The sequence below is a fragment of the Hemiscyllium ocellatum genome, chromosome 6 (assembly GCF_020745735.1).
Source record: "Hemiscyllium ocellatum isolate sHemOce1 chromosome 6, sHemOce1.pat.X.cur, whole genome shotgun sequence".
NCBI classification, from domain to species: domain Eukaryota; kingdom Metazoa; phylum Chordata; class Chondrichthyes; order Orectolobiformes; family Hemiscylliidae; genus Hemiscyllium; species Hemiscyllium ocellatum.
The window spans coordinates 3,754,597-3,778,622 of NC_083406.1; the positions used below are offsets into that span (position 1 = coordinate 3,754,597).

The window sequence follows — 24,026 nt, forward strand, 5'->3', positions numbered from 1 at the left end:
CTGATGTGAGTTCATTTATTTTTTGTATAATCAGTTATAATTGCAGAAGTAACATTAATTTACCTATATCCCACATCAGGAAAGTAGAGAGTTGGATGATCAGCTATTGAATTGAATGGTGGTGGACCACATTCGAGGGTCCGAATGGCCTTCTCGCTGCGTTCAGTGAGAGGAAAAGCGATCCAGTTCTGGGTGGGGCAGAGGGGAAAGGGCGGGACAGGGCGCGAGAGAGCGCAATAACGTAGAGCGAGACACGACGACCGTTAGCCAGTGACGTCACGCGTGCTCCGCCCTGCCTGCGCACCGATTGGTTGCCTGCGCCACGTCTCCTGTGATTGGTCCGAACAAGGGCGGCCGTTCCCGATTGGAAAAAATAACCGCGAACGGGAAGCCGGTGTCGGGAGCGCGGCGGAGGTTCTCCACTGACACTCGCGCCCGGCTGCTTTCCCTGGATCAGAATTAGCGAGGTTCAACACGATTAGATCGAGTTTGTCACGTCGGGGGTGGATGGTCAGCGATTGCAAGAGCGAGAGGTTTCTTTTAAAAACGAAAACCGAAGTGAACGGACGGTGCGTTAAATAAACATGGAGCGATACCACCGTCACCACCTCCATGCTGCCCATTGCGGGGAGAACGATGACAATCGCAAGAAAATGTTGGCAGCTCCTGGGCCCTGCGACCGGGAAGTTGCCCTCGGACCGCAACGTGAGGATTCAGAGAGAAGAAATAAATTCGTAAGTGCTGCAGCAAACTTTCGTCTGTTTCAGCCAGGACCTGGAGACAGTTTGGCTTTGTAGAGAATCGCCTCCTGTTGCGCATTATTGAGAACTAAACACTGCAGCAACAGCAAAGTACGGGGCAGCTTAGACATTTTTCTGTCCGTTATTTGTTTATAGGCAGTAAGTTACATTTGTTTGAAGTTGCAGTTTTGTGAGCTTGATGTTGATACCTAAAAGCTTTCCACATCTTGAGGTGTTGGATTTTTACATTGAGTTTTCTGAGCCCTGTGAATCTGCGTTAATCTGATCTGTATGTGCTATTGTATCTGGAGGGAGGGGCACTGTCTTTAGAAATTTAAGGAATTTTGTTTATTTTAAGATGTTATTTGACTTGGACGGAAATTGCAGCACAGCAGGTCAGGCAGCATCCAAGGAACAGGAAATTCGATGTTTCGGGCCAGAGCCCTTCATCAGGAATGAGGAGAGGGTGCCAGGCAGGCTAAGATAAAAGGTAGGGAAGAGGGACTTGGGGGAGGGGCGATGGAGATGTGATAGGTGGAAGGAGGTCAAGGTGAGGGTGATAGGCCGGAGTGGGGGTGTGGGCGGAGAGGTCAGGAAGAAGATTGCAGGTTAGGAAGGCGGTGCTGAGTTCGAGGGAATTGACTGAGACAAGGTGGGGGGAGGGGAAATGAGGAAACTGGAGAAATCTGAGTTCATCCCTTGTGGTTGGAGGGTTCCCAGGCGGAAGATGAGGCGCTCTGCTTCCAACCGTCGTGTTGTTATGGTCTGGCGATGGAGGAGTCCAAGGATCTGCATGTCCTCGGTGGAGTGGGAGGGAGAGTTAAAGTGTTGAGCCACGGGGTGGTTGGGTTGGTTGGTCCGGGTGTCCCAGAGGTGTTCCCTGAGACATTCCGCAAGTAGGCGGCCTGTCTCCCTGATATAGGGGAGGCCACATCGGGTGCAGCGGATGCAGTAAATGATGTGTGTGGAGGTGCAGGTGAATTTGTGGCGGATATGGAAGGATCCCTTGGGGCCTTGGAGAGAAGTAAGGGAGGAGGTGTGGGCGCAAGTTTTGCATTTCTTGCAGTTGCAGGGGAAGGTGCCGGGAGTGGAGGTTGGGTTGGTGGGGGGGGGGTGTGGACCTGATGAGGGAGTGGTCTTTTCGGAACGCTGTTAGAGAGGGGAGGGAAATATATCCCTGGTGGTGGGATCCGTTTGGAGGTGACGGAAATGATGGCGGGTGATACGCTGTATATGGAGGTTGGTGGGGTGGTAGGTGAGAACCAGTGGGGTTCTGTCCTGGTGGCGGTTGGAGGGGCGGGGTTCAAGGGCAGAGGATCGGGAAGTGGAGATGCGGTGGAGGGCATCGTCGATCACGTCTGGGGGGAATCTGCGGTCCTTGAAGAAGGAGGCCATCTGGGCTGCACTCAGTCGAATCCCTCGAACTCAGCACCGCCTTCCTAACCTGCAATCTTCTTCCTGACCTCTCCGTCCCCACCCCACTCCGGCCTATCACCCTCACCTTGACCTCCTTCCACCTATCACATCTCCATCGCCCTTCCCCCAAGTCCCTCCTCCCTACCTTTTATCTTAGCCTGCCTGGCACCCTCTCCTCATTCCTGATGAAGGGCTCTGGCCCGAAACGTCGAATTTCCTGTTCCTTGGATGCTGCCTGACCTGCTGCGCTTTTGCAGCAACACATTTTCAGCTCTGATACTGCAGCATCTCACTTTCTCCTCGGAAATTGCCGGACTCAATTCTGCCATTTTCGTGAATTACTTGTTTCTTTTAGTCATACGATAATGCTAACTAAAAGAAATTAATCAGTTTCTGTTAATCGAAAACGACAAGTTACAGTGTCAGTATTTCGAAGATGACGCCAACACTATTTGAAGAAATTATCTGGACAGGATTGTATTGCTATTAGTGCAATATTGAATGTGTCTTAATAAATACATAGGAGTTTTGGGAAAAGTTATTCACCTAACTTGAAATGTACTCGCAAGCAATGTAATGTAGATGATCGAATAGAAATTAGGTAAACGCACTGGAGAAAACGCTGGATCTACTAATGGAGAGATCAAAGTTCCTCATGCACTCCAAAATTTGACTTTAGGTCCATTTGGGCCTAACAGCATCTTTCTCTGCTCAAGAGTCAGTGAAACTTGACCCACTCTTGGGAAATGAGGCGGTGCAGGTGACTGAGGTGTCAGTGAGAGATCCCTTTGGGACCAGTGACCAAAATTCTATTAGTTTTAAAATAGTGATGGAACAGGATAGACCAGATCTAAAAGTTGAAGTTCCATGTTAGAGGAAGGCCATTTTTGATTGTAACAAGCAAAGCTTTTGTAAGTTGATTAGGGAGAGATGTTTGCAGATAAAGGCATGGCTGGAAAATGGGAAGTCTTCAAAAATGAGATAATGAGTGAGCAGAAACAGTATATTCTTTTTAAAGGTAAGGCTGTTGGATGTCGGGAATCCTGGATAACTAGAGAAATTGAGATTTTGGTTAAGACAAAGAAGGAAGTATATGTCAGGTATAGATAGGAGAGATCAAGTGAATCAGTAGAAAAGTATGAAGGCAGAAGGAGTGTACTTAAGAGGGAAGTCAGGAAGGCAAAATGGAGATGTGAGATAGCTTTAGCAAATAGGGTTAAGGAGAATCCAAAGAGATTTTATAAATACATTTAGGGACAGAAGGGTAAGGTTGTAAATTTGCTCGCTGAGCTGGAAGATTTGTTGTCAGACATTTTGTCACCATGATAGGTAGCATCATTAGTGAGCCACCGCTGAAGCGCTGGTGTTCTGTCCCGCTTTCTATTTGTGTTTTGGTCTGTTGTGGTAGGTGATATCACTTCTGTGCTTTTTTTTTGAGAGGTTGGGAGATGGGCTTCAAATCGATGTGTTTATTGATAGGGTTCCAGTTTGAATGCCAGATCTCCAGGAATTCCAAAGTTTTTGTCTTTGTTTAGCCTGTTCCAGGATGGAAATATTGTCCCAGTCGAACTGCTGTCCCTCATCGCCTGTGTGTAAGGATTCAAGTGACAGTTGGTCATGTCTTTTGGTGGCTAGTTGGTGCTCATGTATCCTGGTGGCTAGTTTCCTGCCAGTCTGTCCAATGTAATGTTTATTGCAGTGCTTGTATTTTGTATATGATGTTCATTCCAGGGCTGGAGTAGTCTTGTTATCTCCTAGATGTCTTTAATGGTAGTGTGGCTACAGGCTCTGGGCATGTTGTCTTGTTTAGGTTTGTTTAAGAATTGGTGGACTGTGTTTTCTCGGGTACCCGTTGTTCTTTCATTCGTTGTGTAGGTGCTTTTCTGTGGCATCTTGCAGTTCATGGGTGCTGCAGTGTGTTGTGGCTCATTTAATAATGTTATGATGCAGCTCCGTTTGTGGGTATTGGGATGATTGCTTCTGTAGTTGAGTATCTTGTCTCTGTGTGTTGCTTTCCTGTAGATACTGGTGTGCAGTTCTCCATTGGCTTTTTGTTCTATTGTGACATCGAGGAAGGGGAGTCTGTTGTTGTTACTCTTTGGTGAAGTTTATACTAGTAAGGATGTTGGTTAGGTGTTTGAAGGTTTCTTCTAATTTGCTTTGTTTCATGATGATAAAGATGTCTTCCATAAAGCGGATCCAAAGCTTGGGCTGGATCTTGGGGAGGGCTGCTCCTTACAACCTCTGCATAACCGCTACTGCCAAGAATCCTGATATTGGTGATTCCATGGGTGTTTCATTGATTTGTTTGTAGGTCTTGTTGAAGGTGAAGTGGGTTGTGAGGCACAGATCTACTAGTTTGAGGATGCTGTCATAGTCATAGAGATGTACAGCATGGAAGCATGTCCTTGCTGATGGAGTTGGTGCTGTCTGTTTGTGTCCTTGGTTCGTCTAGTAGAACTGCCAGTTTTTCTTTGACCAGGGTGATATTTATTGATGTGAACAGGGCCGTCACGTCGAAGGAAAGCATGACCTTGTTGACCTTTACCTTGGTGTCTTTGTCTTTGAGGAGTTTATTGGTGGAGTGGATGGAGTGGCAGGAGTCTTCTGCGAGATATTTCAATTTGCGTTGAAGTTCCTTTGCTAGTCTCTATGTTGGTGTACTTCTACGTATTCTGAAATCTCATGGCCTGGCGTATACTCAGTTTCTCTATTACTGTAAAGCTTGGGGATCAACTCTGGTTCATGAGAGTGCAGGATGGCATGCCAGGAACAGCACCACCATTCTTAGTTAAACGTGGTGTTAACATGATGAAGCTACAACATAGGAGAGTTCACATGTGAAACAGCATAAGCAGCGAGTGTAGATGGGGATCCCTCAACAAATAAATCAAATCTAAGCACTGGAATCCTGCCACATCCAGATATGAATGGTGGTGGTCAATAAGCGACCTATTGGAATAGGAAGATCCACAAATGTCCCCATCTTAAATGATGGGGGCACCCAACTTATCAATGCAAATAACAAGGATGAAACCTTTGCAAACAACATCAGGCAGAAATGCCAAGTGGATGGTCCAACCCAGCCTCCTTGGGAGATCTGTAGCATCACAGATGCCAGTTTTCAGTCAATTAGATTTACTTTCTACATATCAAAAATCAGCTGAAGACATTAGAGCAAAGTTGTGAGACCTAACAATGTTGTAGTAATAATACTGAAGATATGTGCTCCAAACATGCTGTGCATCAAACCAAGCTGTTCAGCACATCTACAATGCTGGCATCTTTCCAGCAATGTGGAAGATGAAAATTGGATGAATCCAATTTGGCCAATTACTGTGAAGAGAAATCAGAGTTAATATTTCAGGTCCAGTGAGTTCTCTTCACAGATGCTGCTCGAGCTTTTCCAGAAATTTGTTTTTGTTTTTGTTTCTGGTTTATGGCATCTGTAGTTTTGGTTTTTACTTGGTCAATTACTACTCCATGAATGTGCTCTTGATCATCAGTGAATGGAAGATGTCACCAAGTATAGTATTTGCTTTGCAGTAACCTGCTCACTGATGTTCTGTTTGAATTCTGCTGGGACAAATCATCTCTTGACCTCATTTACAACCTTCGATCAGACATGGAGAAAAGAGTTAAATTGCAGTGGTGAAATGAGTGTTTGCCACTAACATCAAGAGTGCATTTGACCAAGTGTGGTATTAAAAATGGTGAGCAAAACAGCAGTCGATGGAAATTGGGGAAAATTCTGAGCTGGTTGGAATCATACCTTTTGCAAAAGAAGATGTTCTTGCTTGTTGGTCATCTCAGCTCCAGGACATCTTTTACAGGAGTTTCTTGGTAGTGTCCGACACCCAAACATCTTCATTTTCAGCTGCTTCATCATTGACAGCAAGGTCTGAACGACATTCAGGCTTGGCTGTAAAGTGACAACTTACAGTTTGCCAAATAGATGCCGGGCAGTGATTATTTGCAACAAGAGGAAATCTAACCATCGTCCCTTGCCTTTCAGTGGCATTACCATTGCTAGATTCCCCCAATATCAACATTGTGGGGGTTTTCATTGATTAGAAACTTAATTGAATGAGCCGAGTAAGTACTGTGGCTACAAGAGCCGGCTAGAGACGAGGAAATTAGCAGCGCTGAGTGCTCCCCAGTACCCATCCACAAGGCACAAGCCAGGAATGTGATTGAATACTTCCCAGTTGATTGGATGAACATAGCTCCAACAACACTCAAGAAGCTTAACACTATTCAAGACAAAACAGCCTACTTGATTGCCATAACATTCACTTCTTCCACCAGTTATGCATCATCTACAATATAGACTACTGAATTCACCAAGGCTCCTTCTATGGCATTTTCCAACTCATGGCCATGAATATCCACTTAAAAATCACACAAATCCAGTTTATAGTCCAACAGGTTTATTTGGAAGCACTAGCTTTCAGAGTGCTGGTCCTTCATGCGAAGTGAAGAAGCTAACAACAATGAAGAGGAGGACAGCATGCTTTTTTTCAGTGGCCTTCCTATTGACCTTGAACCTCGTGAACTTTACCTTGTCTTTCGGTCATTTAAATGATATGAAGGTTTGCTGATCAAGCTAACATTACCACAGCCAGATTTTGTTACATTTTAAATGGCAGAGTGGGAGCAAAAGCAGCAAAGAATGCTGCATTCACCTAGCCTGCAGGTGCAGCTGCTGCACTGCACACTCTGATGCACTCCTATCCTCCATCTGAAGCATCTCTGGAAGGAGGGAAGACATGTCAGTTTTGTGAAGCACTTAACTGCCCTTATCCAAGAATTCGGATTTCTCTGAGGAGTGATGCAAGAGCAGACTGAATTATTTTTCAGGTTATACTTTACTGAAGGAGGTTTTGGAGAACTGGCTCGTTTCCACTTGACTTGGAGAGTGGTCACTAAGCACTATGAATCTAAGAACTTTACTGGTGAATGTTTTGTCCGTGTGGGAGGATTCTTCACACTAACAGCAAAAATTACTAGTCCGTTACACATTGAATGCTACCTCATCTTGTTAAGTAGTTCTACATAATGAATGTTTTTCCACTTTGTTAACCCACTACCTTTGCCTGTAGCACATCATTGTTAACTGTAAGTTCTTATTTGATCTGAGTCACGCTTAGCTGAAGCTCTAGTTTCACAAAACACAATGTATTGAGTTCTTTGAGGATGTTACTAGACAAGTTGATGAGGGTCGAGTAGTGGATGTGGTGTATATGGACTTCAGCAAGGCATTTGATAAGGTTCCCTATGGTAGGCTCATTCAGAAAGTAAGGAGGAATGGGATACAGGGAAATTTAGCTGTCTGGATACAGAATTGGCTGGTCGACAGAAGACAGTGAGTGGCAGTGGAAAGAAAGTATTTTGCCTGGAAGTCAGTGGTGAGTAGTGTTCCACAGGGCTCTGTTCTTGGGCCTCTACTTTTTCTAATTTTTATTATTGACTTGGATGAGAAGATTGAATGATGGGTTAGCAAGTTTGCAGACGACACAAAGGTTGGAGGTGCCATTGACAGTATAGAGGACTGTTGTAGGCTGCAGCATGACATTGACAGGTTGCAGAGATGGGCTGAGGGGTGGCAGATGGAGTTTGATCTTGATAAATGCAAAGTGATGCATTTTGTAAGGTCGAACTTGAAAATTGAGTATATGATTCTTGGCAGTGTGGAGGAACAGCGGGATCTTGGTGTGCAGGTACATAAATCCCTTAAAATTGCCACCCAAGTGGACAAGGTTGTTAAGAAAGCATATGGTGTTTTGGCTTTCATTAACAGGGGATTGAGTTTAAGAGCCGTGAGATCTTGTTGCAGCTCTATAACACTTTGGTTAGACTGCACTTAGAATACTGTGTCTAGTCCTAGTTGCCCTATTATAGGAAAGATGTGGGTGCTTTGGAGAGGGTTCAGAGGAGGTTTACCAGGGTGCTGCCTGGAATGGAGGGCTTATCTTGCGAAGAGAGATTGACTGACTGAGCTTGGACTTCCTTCTTTTTTCCAATGAAAAAAGAGAGGGGACCTGATTGAGGTGTACAAGATAATGAGAGGCATGATAGAGTTGATAGCCAGAGACTTTTTCCCAGGACAGAAACTGTTAACCCGAGGGGTCATACTTTTTGCCAAACAGCTTAAAACTAAGAGGGGATGTCAGCGGCGGGTTCTTTACACAGAGAGTTGTGAGAGCATGGAATGCGTTGCCAGTAGCAGTTGTGGAAGCGAGGTCATTGGGGATATTTAAGAGACTGCTGGGCATGCATATGGTCACAGAAATTTGAGGGTCCGTACATTAGGTTTACCTTGCATGAGGATCAATGGTCAGCACAACATCGTGGGCTGAAGGGCCTTTTCTGTGCTGTACCGTTCTATGTTCTATGTTCAACTTTCCCTGCCTGCTTATTCCCCATACACATTCTTGTTCCCTCCTTTATCATTTCATGATAACCAATGGCATTACCAGCTTTCATAAGACTCTAACTGCCAATATTTAAGCAAGTCATTGACACACAGCATGCAATGATTATAACAACAAAAATTACTATCAGTTGCAGCAATTAATCATTGTTATCTTTTGCTCTGAAAAATAGTGCTTCAAGCTAACTTAGTAGTTATGGTTTATATTTTAAAAATTTAATTGAGACAGATCTTAATAAAACATATAATCTAGGATGTCTACCCACTACTGTAATCTTACTGCAAGTTTACATTTTAAAAGCTATGTACTTATCTGTTCCTGTGCTGTGAGCTCACCCACACTGGTTCCTCCAAGGTCAGCTGTGAATTTCGCTGTTTGTTAATTTTTCTTAGACTCACTCCGATTGTCCACAGATATATGAACACAAACAGCAAAGGCAGTAACTGTGCAGATTCACTCTGTCTCCCTCACTTACCATGTGGTTGCTGCCTTTTGTCTGTTTTCCTCCTTTCAAAAATCCTGTTTGTTTGATCTTTTCCCCCAAAGTTCCAAAACAACATAACAGCTTATTAAAACAGTAAAGCTGCTCTTGCAATTCGAGGAGATCACCTTCAACACCTAAAATTTCTCATGACGGCCACAATTTTTTTCTGTCCACCATCTTGGATTACCCAGAAATTTATAGCAAAACATTAGTGTCATTACAACCCGTTCCAAAAGTTGAAAGACTTTAGGTTTGTTCAAAATATCATTTCAGTTGCATGACACTGTAATGTTTGCAAAAACATCTGTGTCTTACGATCCTGCTCCACAGCTACCTGATAAAGGGGCAATGCTCTGAAAGCTAATGCTTCCACATAATCCTGTTGGGCTATAACCTGGTGTTATGATTTTTAAATTTATCCACTCCAGTCCTCTGCATCTGCAGTCCTTACTTTCCATAACGACTTCTCCTTCCAATCCTCCTACCTCCTCCAAACCAAAGGAGTAGCCATGCTATGTCTGCTTCTTCATTGGGTATGTGGAACAGTCCATCTTCCACAGTTACACCGGCATCACCTCACACCTGTTCCTCCGCTACATTGATGTCTGAAATGGTGTCGCTTCGTGCTCCCATGAGGTGGTTGAACAGTTCATCCACTTCACCAACACCTTTCACCCCGACTTCAAATTCACCTGGACCATCTTGGACACCTCCCTCCCCTTCCTGGACCTCTCCATCTCCTGGACGTCTCCATAACCACAGACATGTACTCCAAGCCCACCAACTCCCACAACTACACCTTCTCCTACCCCACCTCCTGTGAAAACACCATCCCTTATTCCCAATGCTTCCACTGCATCTGTTCCCAGGATGACCAATTTTACCTTAGAAAATCCCGGATGGTGTCCTTCTTCCAAGGTCACAATTTCCCTTCCCATGTGGTCAACGCCATCCAGCGCATCTCCTCCACTTTCTGCACCACCGCCGTTGAACCTCACCCCTTCCAACGCAACCAGGACAGGAAGTGCAAAGCCTGTGCCCATGCCGCTCTCCTCACAAGGCCCTAAAGGATCCTTTCACATCTGACAGAAATTAACCTGTACCTCCCACCAATAACATCTACTGTATCTGTTGCACTCGATGTGGTCTCCTCTACATTGGGGAGACAGGACGCCTAATTATGGATCGTTTCAAAGAATATCTTTGGGACATCAGCACCAACCAATCCCACCTACCGTGGCTGAACACTTCAACTCCCCCTCCCACTAAGTCAGGGTATGCAGGTCTTGGGCCTCTTCCATAGCCAAACCCTTACCACCCACATCTGGAGGAAGAACCCCTCATAGTCCGCCTTGGGAAACTACAACCACACGGGATCAATGTGGACTTCAACAGCTTCCTCAACCCCCCCCCCCCCCCGCCACGCTATCCCATTCCTGAATCACCAACTCTGCACCGTGCTCCTGACCTGTCCTTCACCTTTCCCATCTATCTGGTCCACCCTCCTCTCTGACCTATCACCTTCTCCCTCACCTTCATCTATCTATTGCTTTCTCAACAGCCCCACCCCCCACCCAACCCCAACCCTTCCCATTTATCTCCAAGCTCCCTTGGCGCCACAAGGATCATTCTTGATGAAGGGCTTATGCCCAAAACATTGATTCTTCTGCTCCTTGGATGCTGCCTCGCCTGCTGCGCTTTTCCAGTACCACACTTTCAACCCTACTCCAGTCCAATGCCGGCACATCACGAGTGTTCTATGTTGAGGCAGTAACATGTGGGAAGGCCACCATCTACATTTGCCTCCACAAGTCACTGACTTGGAATGATATTGCCATCAGTTCGGTGTCACTGTGTGAAAATCCTGGAATTCTTCCCTGACAACATTGTCGCTGTACCAACTTGAGTCAAGAAGTCGCCTCGCTGCTGCCTTCTCAAGTACAATGAAAGATTGGAATTTAATTCTGGCCCAGCCAGCAAAGGGCCTCTCCAAAATGAATTTAAAACATGTATGAATGTATACACTACTTAGACAGCACTTTCCAAACAATCTGAAATTCACTGCACAGAAGGAGGCTTGTTGATTCATTGTGCCCGCAGTGGCTCTCTTACTTATGGCTAATCTCTTGCCTATTCTTCATAAACTTGCTCCCTTTCTCGTTTCAAATAATCGTCCAATGCTTCTTGAAATGCTTCCATGATATTTCTAGGCAGTGCATTCGATACTGTAACTATTTGGTGTAAAAACCTTTTTCTCATATAACCCTTGCTTCTTTTGCAGATCACTTTAAATCAACACCCTATCATTCTTCCTTTTTTATGAGAGGGAACCTTATGTACTCTATCCAGCTTGGTCATGATTTTGAAAACTTCCTGTCAAGTCTCCCCTCAGTCACCACCTCTCTCAGGAAAACAGGCCCAACCTCTTTAAACTATCCTTTTCACTGGTTCTGTTAAGTCCTTTTCCTGAGGTTTCACACATGAGATGCAATTTGCACACACTAACTTCTGCAAACAGTTAAAGTTTATTAAAGCTTGTACAAGCTAGGTGACCCCTTTGACCCTCTTTGCAGGCATGCAAAGTCAAGTCAGAGGCCCCGAACAAAGAAGAAACATTCCCTTTATTCAGGTCAGTTGGTAATGCTCACAGATACTCTGGCCGCTCCCTCACAGCCACATGTTACTCCAAGTACAATGATAGGATGAGGTCATCCTCAGAGAATGTAAATGGAAATACCCTAATCCTGATGGCTCATTATGTAGACCATTTCCTGACTCAGTGGTTCCCCAAGATAATGTAGGTGTGATATGTCCTAGCTTCTGGGGATGGCCGTAAAAACACTTCTGAATGGAAAGCACTAAATGATAGTTTAATAATAGGGGAGTAGTAACAAATAACTGTCTAAATGGAGTGGGAGTCCTCCACATTCCTGCATGAATGTCGTCCCCAACCACTTGCAGAATGCTCAGTTAGTGCAGTTTAACCCTTTAATGTTCATGTCTGGAGAAATATTCCAATTTAATCTTTTAACATTTTAACATCTTTTAACGCTTATCATTCCATGATAACCACCTAGATGGGGCGACAGGTACAAGATCCTTTATCTGAAATGCTCGGGATCAGTTGTTTTTCAGAATTCGGAATTTTTTGGTTTTCAGAATGTGACAGTTTAATGGTGAAATTTTAAAAATTCTTACCAGACAAGCAGATTTCTAACTAAGAATGTGCTTGGCCATGCCCCCTGCCCGTGTCGCATCTGAGTGACACACATCGAATGGGTGTCAGCTTGTGTGAACTGTTTGCTCGCCAAACAACCTTGTTAACGAGAGAAAAAAAACTTCACAAAAAAATTCTTCGGTTTTCAGAGCTTTTTGGTTTTTGGATGTTCGGATAAAGGATCTTGTACCTGCACTACTTTCTTCATAAGAACCTTTCTGCCAGTTTAAGCAAGTTATTGACACAACATACATTTATTATAATGCCAGAAATTACTAGTCCATGCAGTAGTTCGGATCTTCCTACATGGAAAAATAATTCGCCAGTAAAGTTCTTTAATCCACAATCCTTAGTAACCACTCCACTCCCTCCAAATTGAGTGGAAACAAGCCAGTTATCCAAAGCCTCCTTCACCTGAAATACAACCTGAATACAAAATCCAGTTAGTCCTTGTACACCACTCCATGGAGAAATCTGAATTCTTGGATAAAGGCAGTAACAAAACTGACGAGTCTTCCATCTTTCCAGAGATGCTTCAGATGGAGGATACCAGCGCATCTAAGTGAAGTACAGCAGCCACAGCTGCAGCATAGACGAACGCAGCTTTCTTTGCTGCTTCTACTCCTACTCTACTGTTCAAATGTAACAAAGCCTGGCTGTGGTAATGTTAGCTTGATCAGCGAACCTTCATATCATTTAAATGACCGAAAGACAAGGTAAAGTTCACGTGGTTCAATGTCCAGAGGAAGGCCACTGACAAAAAGCATACATTCTTTATTGTTGTTAGCTTCTTCACTTTTCATGCTCATGATGATGGAGCTGATTGAATCAGGTTGTGGAAAGGTGGGCAGTGGTCCAAAGGCATGCTTTACCTGTGAATAGAGAAACTCTAGAGAAGATATTGTGGAATGTAATGCTAAACCCGAGACTCTACAACTGTAGTATCTCCCACCCACCCTCCTCCTCTAACCTCCTTAAGTACTCTGGTTTTTTAAGGTAAGGATTTTCTATTTCTTTACCAGTGACTGGTCAAAAATTTACTTTTTTTTGTTTATCTATTAATTCTTTTTTAGGAAAAAACTATAGCAGACAGGTTTCAGAAAGTATTTTAACTATACAACCTATACAAAGTAACAAAGTAATTAACTAAGCAGAGATGGCTGGTCAGGTGATGTGCTGTAGCTGTATGATGTGGGAGCTGGCTGATCCCATTGTGAATGGCAGTGACCACACATGCAGCAAGTGTTGGTTGCTGGAAGAACTCCGGATCAAAGTTGATGATCTGGAATCTGAGCTTCAAACACTGCGGCACATCCGGGAGGGGGAGAGTTACCTGGACACTTTGTTTCAGGAGGCAGTCACACCTGGGAGATTAAGTAATTCACATTCAGTTTGTGATCAGGGACATCAGAATGTGACTGTAAGTGAGGCAGGTAGGGGGAACCTGAGTGCAGGAGCCTCAGCCCTTGATCTTGTCCAACAGGTATGAGATTCTTGCTCCCTGTATGGATAAGGAAAAGGGCTCTGGACAGGATGAGCTAGCTGACCACGGCACCTTGGTACAGAAGGCCAATCAAGAGGGGGGAGCAAAAAGACAAGTAGTTGTTATAGGGGATTCGATAATTAGAGGGACAGATAGTATCCTTTGCAAGCCGGATCAGGAGTCTCGCATGGTGTGTTGCCTGCCCGGTGCCAGGGTGCGGGACATCTCCGACCGGCTTGAAAGGATATTGGAGCGGGAGGGGGAGGATCCAGTTGTTGTGGTCCACGTTGGTACTAACAACATAGGCAAAGCTAGGGTGGAGGACCTGTTTGGGGATTACGAAGCACTAGGAAGGAAATTGAAGTACAGGTCCTCAAGGGTCATAATCTCCGGATTACTGCCCGAGCCATGTGCCAATTGGCATAGGGATAAGAAAATTAGGGAAGTAAACACGTGGCTAAGGGATTGGTGTGGGAAAGAGGGATTCCACTTCATGGGGCATTGGCATCAGATTTGGAATTGGGGGGATCTGTACCGTTGGGACGGTCTCCACCTGAACCGACCAGGTATCAATGTTCTAGCGAAGAGGATAAATAGGGTGGTCAGTAGGACTTTAAACTTCTGAGTTGGGGGAAGGGAAAGTGAAAGTGACAGGAAGTATGGAGTTAAATGGAAAGATAAGCAACAGGATAGCATATGTGCTGGCGGATTTAAACTCGAGTCAGACTGGGAATGCAGCAAAAAGGAAGGATAACTTAGGACATCTTATGACTTCCAATATCTCTTAATGATAAAGTTAGCATTAAGTCGCTGGGGAAGGGGTTAATGCTTGTACAAGCTAGGTGACCCCTTTGACCCTCTTCGCAGGTGTGCTAAGTCTAGTCAAGGAGGCCCCAAACAAAGAAAACACATCACCTTTGTACAGGTTGGTTGGTAATGTTCACAGAAACTCTGGCCACTCCCTCAATCTGCAATTTGAGAGGGAGAAGGTACAATTTGAAGTGACAATATTTCAGTTGAATAAAGGGAGCTATGAGGGAGGAGCTGGCCAAAGTTCAATGGTACAATACCTTAGCAGGGATGACAGTGGAGGAACAATGGCAGATAATTGTGTGTATAATACAGAAGATGCAGGATCATTTCATTCCAAAAAGGAAGAAAGATCGTAGGAGGAGGCCTGGGTGGCTGTGGCTGACGAGGGAAATTAAGAAACATATAAAGTTAAAAGAGAAAAAGTATAACATTGCAAAGATAAGTGGGAAAACGGAGGACTGGGAAGCTTTTAAAGAACAACAGAGGATTTTTAAGAAGGAAATACACAGAGAAAAAATGAGGTACGAAGGTAAACTGTCCAAAAATATAAAGGAGGATAGTAAAAGCTTTTTGAGGTATGTGAAAAGCAAAAAAATGGTTAAGACTAAAATTGGGCCCTTGAAGACAGAAACAGGAGAATGTATTACAGGGAACAAAGAAATGGCAGAAGAATTGAATTGATACTTCAGATCTGTGTTCACTAGGGAAGACACAAGCAATCTCCCTGAGGTAACAGTGGCTGAAGGACCTGAACTTAAGGGAATTTATATTTGCCAGGAATTGGTGTTGGAGAGACTGTTAGATCTGAAGGTTGATAAGTCCCTGGGGCCTGATGGTCTACATCCCAGGGTACTGAAGGAGGTGGCTCAAGAAATTGTGGATGCGTTGGCGATCATTTTCTAGAGTTTGATAGATTCGGGATCAGTTCCTGCGGATTGGAGGGTGGCTAATGTTGTACTACTTTTTAAGAAAGGTGGGAGAGAAAAAGCAGGAATTTATAGACCAGTTAGTCTGACCTCAGAGTGGTGGGAAAGATGCTGGAGTCAATTATAAAGGATGAAATTATGACACATCTGGATAGTAGTACTAGAATAGGTCAGAGTCAGCATGGATTTATGAAGGGGAAATCATGCTTGACTAGTCTTCTGGATTTTTTTGAGGATGTAACTCTGAAGATGGACGAGGGAGATCCAGTAGATGTAGTGTACTGGACTTTCAGAAAGCTTTTGATAAAGTCCCACAGAGGAGGTTAGTGAACAAAATTAGGGTGCATGGTATTGGGGGCAAAGTACTAATTTGGATTGAAAGTTGGTTGGCTGATAGGAAACAACGAGTGGCATTTTGGAATGGCAGGCAGTGACCAGTGGGGTACCGCAGAGATCAGTGCTGGGACCTCAGGTTTTTTACAATATATATTAATGATATAGAAGATGGTATTAGTAATAACATTAGCAAATTTGCTGATGATACTAAGCTGGATGGCAGGGTGAAATGTGAGGAGGATGTTAGGAGATTATAGGGTGACCTGGACAGGTTAGGTGAGTGGTCAGATGCATGGCAGATGCAGTTTAATGTGGATAAATGTATGGTCATACACTTTGGTGGCAAGAACAGGAAGGCAGATTACTACCTAAATTGAATCAATTTAGGTAAAGGAGCAGTACAAAGATATCTGGGTGTTCTTGTACACCAGTCAATGAAGGTAAGCATGCAGGTACAGCAGATAATGAATAAGGCTAATAGCATTCTGGCTTTCATAACAAGAGGGATTGAGTATAGAAGCAAAGAGGTTCTTCTGCAGCTGTCCAGGGCCCTGGTAAGACCACACCTGGAGTACGGTGTGCAGTTCTGGTCTCCAAATTTGAGGAAAGACATTCTGCCCCAGAGGGCAGTGGAGGCCCAGTCTCTGGAATCATTGAAGAAAGAGTTGGATAGAGCTCTCAAGGATAGTGGAATCAAGGGTTATGGAGATAAGGCAGGAATGGGATACTGATTAAGGATGAGCAGCCATGATCATATTGGATGGTGGTGCAGGCTCGAAGGGCAGAATGGCCTACTTCTGCACCTATTGTCTATTGTCTCACAGTCACATGTTACTCCAGGTACCGATGCTGTTGTAATGTAAAATTTTGATTCTAAATGTTTAAATTACTCACTTTAAACTGCTTGCAGGATGAGGTCAGTCTCAGTGATAGTGCAATTGCCGTAATTCCTGGGGAATCATTATGCAGACTATTTCCTGACTTAATGATTCCTGAAGACAATGTAGGTGTGATATGTCCTACCTTCAGGGGATGGCTATGAAAGCATATGAGTGGAAGGTGCTAATAGTAGGGGAGTAGTCTACCTTTTATCTTAGCCTGCTTGGCTCTCTCTCTCTTATTCCTGATGAAGGGCTTATGCTCGAAACGTCGAATTCTCTATTCCTGAGATGCTGCCTGGCCTGCTGTGCTTTGACCAGCAACACATTTGCAGCTGTGATCTCCAGCATCTGCAGACCTCATTTTTTACTCGAGTAGTAGCAAATGACTGTCTAAATGGAGTGGGAGCCATCTGCATTCCTGCGTGAATGTTGTTCCCACCCACTTCCAGAATGTTCAGTCAGTGCAGTTTAACCCTTTAATGTTACCTTAATGTCCAGAGGGATATTCCAACTTAATCTTTTAACATTACAGTTCCAGGAATGAGACTGCACGCTCTGATGCATTCACATCTTTTCTATAATGTGACAACCACAACTGTACACAATACCTCAGCTAAGTTGTAATATAAATTCAATATTGCCCTTATACTCTTAGTAATAAAGATAGCGACAGAGAACGCTTTATGAACTGCATTCACCTGGCGTACAATCTTCAATGATCTGTGCACACAGAAACAGAGTTTCCTCTGCTCCTGCATCCTCTTTAAAATTTTATCCACCATTTTATATTTTATTTCAATGTTCTTCCAACCAAATGCACCATCTCTCTCATTTTTGCATTAAACCTAATCTGCCACCTTCCACCCACTTCACCAACTTGTCAATGTTCTTTTGGCATTTTGTGCAGTCGTCTTTGGTTTTTGCTTTGGAATATTCGACGTGCGCAGGGGCGTGAAGAGTTACACATACCCCTCTAAACTTATCAATCTGACTTGGAAATATATTACTCTTATTCCCAACCCTTGCCTAGAAATCTGATTGTTCCAACCATTTTGTGTGGCCTAGAAGGCCCTGTTGAGAATTCAGTATTAAGCTGAATTGTTGAGCCTTAAATTTAAAGATATATAGCAAATTGGAGTCTTGTGGTAGACAATAGGGGTATATCTGTTCATATATTTTGCATAAGTGATGATCTAGAGAACAAATGTTGTCTAATTTTGTTGATAACACCAATTCGTTCAAGTGGCTGATGATGCACATAAATGTGTTAATCCAAAGAGGTCTTGTGAAGCAAGGTCTGTTTTTAAGTGGCAGAAATGTCGGAGGACAATGCCCACCACTGCACCAACCCCCAGATCCATCTCCATTTACGGTGATCGACTCAACACTGACATCTCCAACAAACTTACCAACTCCGACAGCTATCCGGACCACTCCTCCTCCCACCCTGCCTCCTGTAAAAACTCTATCCCTTATTCCCAATACTTCTGCATCTGCCGCATCTGCTCCCAGGAGGACCAACTCCAGCACAGAACATACCAGATGGCCTCCTCCTTCAAAGACTGCAATTTCCCCCCTCATGTGGTTGATGATGCCCCCCACTGTATATCATCCACTTCCCACACCTCCACTCTCGAACGCCATTCCTCCAAATGCAACAGGACAGAACCCACCCTGGTCCTTGCCTTCCACCCCACCAACCTCCAGATACATTGCGTTATCGTCTGCCATTTCCGCCACCTACAAGCGGACCCCATCACCAGGGATATATTTCCATCCCCACCCCTATCTGCGTTATGTAAAGACTATTCCCTCCGTGACTCTCGTCAGGTGCACTCCTCCACCCTCCCCCAAACACCAACTCACCCTCCCGTCCCGGCACCTTCCCCTGCCACTACAAGAATTTCAAAACCTTTTCCCACATCCCTCCTCACGTCTGTCCAAAACCCCAAAGGAGCCTTCCACATCCATCAGAGATTTACCTGCACTTCCACCCACATCATCCACTGTATCTGTTGCTCCTGATGTGGTCTCTACAGTGGGGAGCCAGGATGCCGACTTGCAGAAAGCTTCAGAGAACGTCTCCGGGAGACACGAATGAAACAACCCAAATGCTCCGTGACTGAGCACTAACTCCTCGGATGCGGCCTGACCTGCTGTGCTTCTCCAGACCACACTCTCTACTCTGATCTCCAGCATCTGCAGACCTCGTGTCCTCCTAGTTTAATTCCCACTCTGCCAATGATATGCACTTCCTGGGCCGTCTCCTCTGCCAAACCCTTACCACCCTGACGCTTGGATGAAGGATACCTCATCTTCTGCCTTGGCACTCTCCACCCACAAATGATCAATGTGGATTTCACCAGTTTCCTCTTCTTTTTTTCCCTCCCCCAAACCCCCCCATCTTATTCCAGATTCAACCTTCAGACTTGGCACTACCTTCTTGACCTGTCCCAACTGACCATCTTCCTTCCCTAAAATCCACTCTCCCCTCCTCTCCAACCTATCACTTTTGCCCCCAACTTCATTTACAGATCACATTCCCAGCTACTTTCCCCAGCCAACCCATTTATATCTCAGCCTGCTTAGGCCACCCCCTCATTCCTAATGAAGAGCTATGTTTGAAATGTGGATTTTCCTGCTCCTCAGATGCTGCCTGACTGGCCGTTCTTTATTAGCACCATACTCTTCGACTCTGATCCCCAGCATCTTCAGTGCTCACTTTCTCCTAGCTGTGGGACTATGTTCAAATAATGACCAAAATCAGTGAGTGGCGAAAATAGCCTCTTTATTTAGCAATCACAGCACAAGTTAAAGGTGGCAATACAGTTCTTACAAGAGTCCCTTTTATACACTGTTCTATCATGACTATAATGTTGCATTTTTCATCTATAGTACACAGTGGTTTGAAGAGCTTTTGTCCAGGGAGACAGGAGATGGGTTAAGAATGTGCTAACTGTAGGCTGCTACTTGTGATGCGATGTCTGTCTGGTTAGTTCTTTTGACTTTTTAAATTAGTAAATGTTAGTAAAACATACTAGGCTTTCTTCGCTAAATAAGTTAAAAATCAAAATAAAAGAATCAAGAATGTTAAACTGATTACTGCAGCTGTGTGGTGAGATTTATTTACTATTTGCTGGTATGTTTCTTTCATTCATGCAATTTCACGTAAGTACTGTTTTGTCAGTTAGTTTCTTAAATGAATCATGGCCCATTTAAAAGGTATTTAACAGGTTAATACTATAATGTTTTGTGGAGACATGATGGGGACGGTATTGTCCTGAATGTTGAATACAGCAGTGGTTTAAATTTGAAAACTACAGAACCATGGTTTTATTAATGAATGGATGAAACAGTGTTATAGTAAATAATGGATTAGTGAAGGGTAATGAATGAATGGGAACCCAGTATTAGTGAATATATGGAGCTGGTGAGTGAGTTAATAAAGATAGCTGATGATACAATATCTCTCACAGCTGAGTTCTTGAATATGGGCCAGTCTACCAACTCTAAGCAGTTCCATAGAAGCCCTTTCGTTGTTTCAGATATGACACTCCTTTTGGTACTGGGTCCTCACACTTAAATTTCTGTTTGTGAGTTAGAAGGAGGATTGCAGCATTATGATCTAAGTTTCCAAAATGTGGTCAGGGAGTGGAGCGGTGGGCATCTTTAGTTGTATAGTAATGGTCAAGGATGTTTGTACCCCTGGTGGGACAGGAGATGTGTTGTTATTTTGGTAGCATAAATCTCTGATATGTGATTATTGAACCCCCTACTAATGGGATAGGTGTCTGTGCCCCTCATTATTTTGAACACCACCTGAATAAGGTGTCCTCCCGCCACCCCCAAAGCCTTCTCTGTTCTAAGGTAAACAAACCCAGCCTATCTGTTCTGTCTTTGTAGCTGAAACATTTCCGCTCAGGCAGCGTTTTTGTGAATCTCCTCTGCACACTAATGCAATCACTTTTCTATGCGTGGCAATCGGAATTACACAAAGCATATGGCCATTAGACCATATGAAATTGAAACAAGATAGGCCAATCAGCCCCTGCTAGTCTGTACCTTTTAGGATCATGGCTGTTCAGACACTTGTTATGTTTACTTTCCTGACTTTTCTTAATTAACTCCTTTGCCTTGTTAGTCCTTTCAAAATACAACACCTTACACTTCTTGAGGATTAAATTCCATTTGAAACTTTTCTGCACATTTGTCCACCCCATCTATGTAGAGTAGGACTTTCCTCTTCTATATTTATCACTCCACCAATTTTATCTGCAAACTTAGTGATAGATATCAAATACAATAAACAGTAAGGGGCTAAGTGTCAATATCACAATGTGGCTCTGAACACGGGCTACTAGTATGTAAAATGACTTTTGACCATCTTGGATCAATATGCCAAATTGCCCTAGATTCCATGGGCTCTTATCATCATGACCAGACTCCTGTGTGACAACTTGTTAAAAGCTTTACCGAAATACCGAAATCAATGTATTATCGACATCTTCACACCTGATCACCTCCTTTAAACAATCCAAGTTTGTTTAAGAAGGATCACCCCACCCCAAACACACACACACACACATATGAACGATTGACCGTTGTCAACCTTCTGTGCCATAAGATGGTTTGTACTGAGGCAAATAGGATTAGTTTAGAATAGCATCATGGTCATCACAGACATAGTGGGCTGAACAGCCTGTTCTTGCACTTACTGATCTATGTTTGTGGTTAAAGATGCCCTCCAACGCATCTCGTCCACATCCCGCACCTCCGCCCTCCGACCCCATCCCTCCAACCATAATAAGGACAGAACCCCTCTGGTGCTCACCTTCCACCCTACCAACCTTCACATAAACCAAATCATCCGCCGACAATTCCAACACCTCCCAACGGACCCCACCACCAGGGATATATTTCCCTCCCCACCCCTTTCCACCTTCCACAAAGACCATTCCCTCCGTGACTATCTGGTTAGGCCCACGCCCCCCCCTACAACCCATCCTCCCATCCTGGCACCTTCCCTTGCCTTCACAGGAATTGCAAAACCTGTGCCCACACCTCCTCCCTCACCTCCATCCAAGGCTCTGAAGGAGTCTTCCACATTCATCAAAGTTTTACCTGCACATTCACCAATATCATTTATTGTATCCGTTGCTCTCGATGTGGTCTCCTCTACATTGGGGAGACTGGACGCCTCCTAGCAGAGCGCTTTACAGAACATCTCTGGGACACCCGCACCAATGAACCACACTGCCCTGTGGCCCAACATTTCAACTCCCCCTCCCACTCAGCCACAGACATGGAGGTTCTGGGCCTCCTTCACCACTGCTCCCTCATCACCAGATGCCTGGAGGAAGAATGCCTTATCTTCCGCCTCGGAACACTTCAACTGCAGGGCATCAATGTGGACTTCAACAGTTTCCTCATTTCCCCTTCCCCCACCTCGCCTCAGTTCCAAACTTCCAGCTCAGCACTGTCTCCATGACTTGTGCTACCTTCCTATCTTCTTTTCCACCTATCCACTCCACCCTCCCCGCCTGAACTTATCACTTTCATCCCCTCCCCCCACTCACCTATTGTACTCTATGCTACTTTCTCCCCACACCCACTCTCCTCTCATTTATCGCTCCACCCTACAGGCTCTCTGCCTCTATTCCTGATGAAGCGCTTTTGCCCGAAACGTCGATTTTACTGCTCCACGGATGCTGCCTGAACTGCTGTGTTTTTCCAGCACCACTCTAATCTAGACTCTGGTTTCCTGATCTATGTTCGATGGTGGTCATCTCAGTCTTAAAACATGCTGCCCCTCTCACCAGAGTTACATAGGTAGAGGTTGGAGTCATTTCTGACCCCCTGGTTTTTTGTCCCTGGAGGGACATCAGTATCCTCAAGCATTAGGTGTACTTGCTATTTGTTAAAATCAGCTTGCTGGATATTATTCACTCTATACTTGTAAGACATATAAGTGTAAGATAGACACTTGAAAGAAGTTTGCATTGAAAGATTGGTAAAATTGCTTCAATATTCATTTGGTATTTAAAAATTATGTCAAGAGTTGTAAATAGGCTGATAATGTGTAAATTTGACCAGTTTTGGAGAGTATTCATGTTAACTCAACTTTTGCAGAATCTCAAAAACTGAGACAGTTTGATCATTGTATCTGAGATGGCTGTCCGTCAGTGCAATTTACTGTGTTCCATATCCCTGTCTTCTATCTGTAGTCCTGCCCATTTTGCAGTTCAGATAACAATCCATTTCTCTCTGCTTGAATTGAATCTGTTTCCAGATTCCACACTCTGGATTATAAGCACTTGCTGTGTGATAACGTTTGATACTCATGTAGCCGTTATTACTTTTGTCAATCAAGCGAAATGTGTTCTTACTTGCCATCTTTCCATTAATGGAGCCATTAATTCTTTCTCCAGTCTGTCCGGACCTTTCATGATTTTGAATACATGTATCAAACAACCCCCACCCTTCTTTTCACCAAGGAAAGCCATTTCAATTTCTCCAATCTATCTGCATTACTCATCTCCGAGAATCCCTCTCGTGAACTTTTTCTGCAGCACTCTGTAATACCTCTGCATTTTTACTTGTGTGGTGCCCCAAACTGGATGCAGTACTCCAGCTGAAGTTAATTGTTCTATGTAGGTTTAATGTAATTACCTTGCTTTTATACTCTCTGGCTAGATATTGCCTGCTTTATTAGCAACTCGGTCAGTCTATGCTGCCAGCTTCAATGACACTTACATAGTCAAGTCCCTTTGTTTTTCTCTCTCACTCAAAAACTACTTTTTTTTTTCCATATTTTCTCGGTATTCTTTCTACCAAACCACTTCACAGCTGCCTATTAAGTTTCATCCAACGCTTGTCTGCCTATTTCACCACTCTAACTCCATTTGTTGTTCTACATTGTCCTTATAGTCCGCAATGTTTCCAAGTTTTTTTTGTTGTATCTCCCTCAAATTTTACAATTCTGCTTTGTGCACCAAAATCATCATCAACATGTATCAAGAAAAGCAAGGGCACCAATATTTATTTCAGGGAAATATCATTATGAGCCTCCTGCTCACCCTAAAGAAATGTATGAAGCACTACCCTGTGTCCAGTCTGTAAGCCAATTTTGTATCCACGTATTGACTCTTCCTTTTAATTGATGATGAGCTCTGTTGTGTCGTCCATCATCAACTGTCTTTTACACCACATTTAACAGCATTACTATCATCAAATTCATCTATTACCTCATCAAAAAACCTCCAGCAGGTTACTTAAACACGATTTCCTCTAAATACA

General features: G+C 44.0%; 1 protein-coding gene across 1 annotated transcript in view; it reads left to right on the top strand.

Moving 5' to 3' along the window:
* Window positions 1-390: 390 nt before the first annotated feature.
* Window positions 391-24,026, top strand: part of LOC132816349 (protein diaphanous homolog 3-like) — a 545,172-nt gene continuing 521,536 nt past the window's right edge. Inside the window, exon 1 of the mRNA XM_060825802.1 lies at window positions 391-734. Coding sequence (XP_060681785.1) covers window positions 585-734 — 150 coding nt within the window. The 5' untranslated portion in view covers window positions 391-584. The remainder of the gene's footprint in view (window positions 735-24,026) is intronic.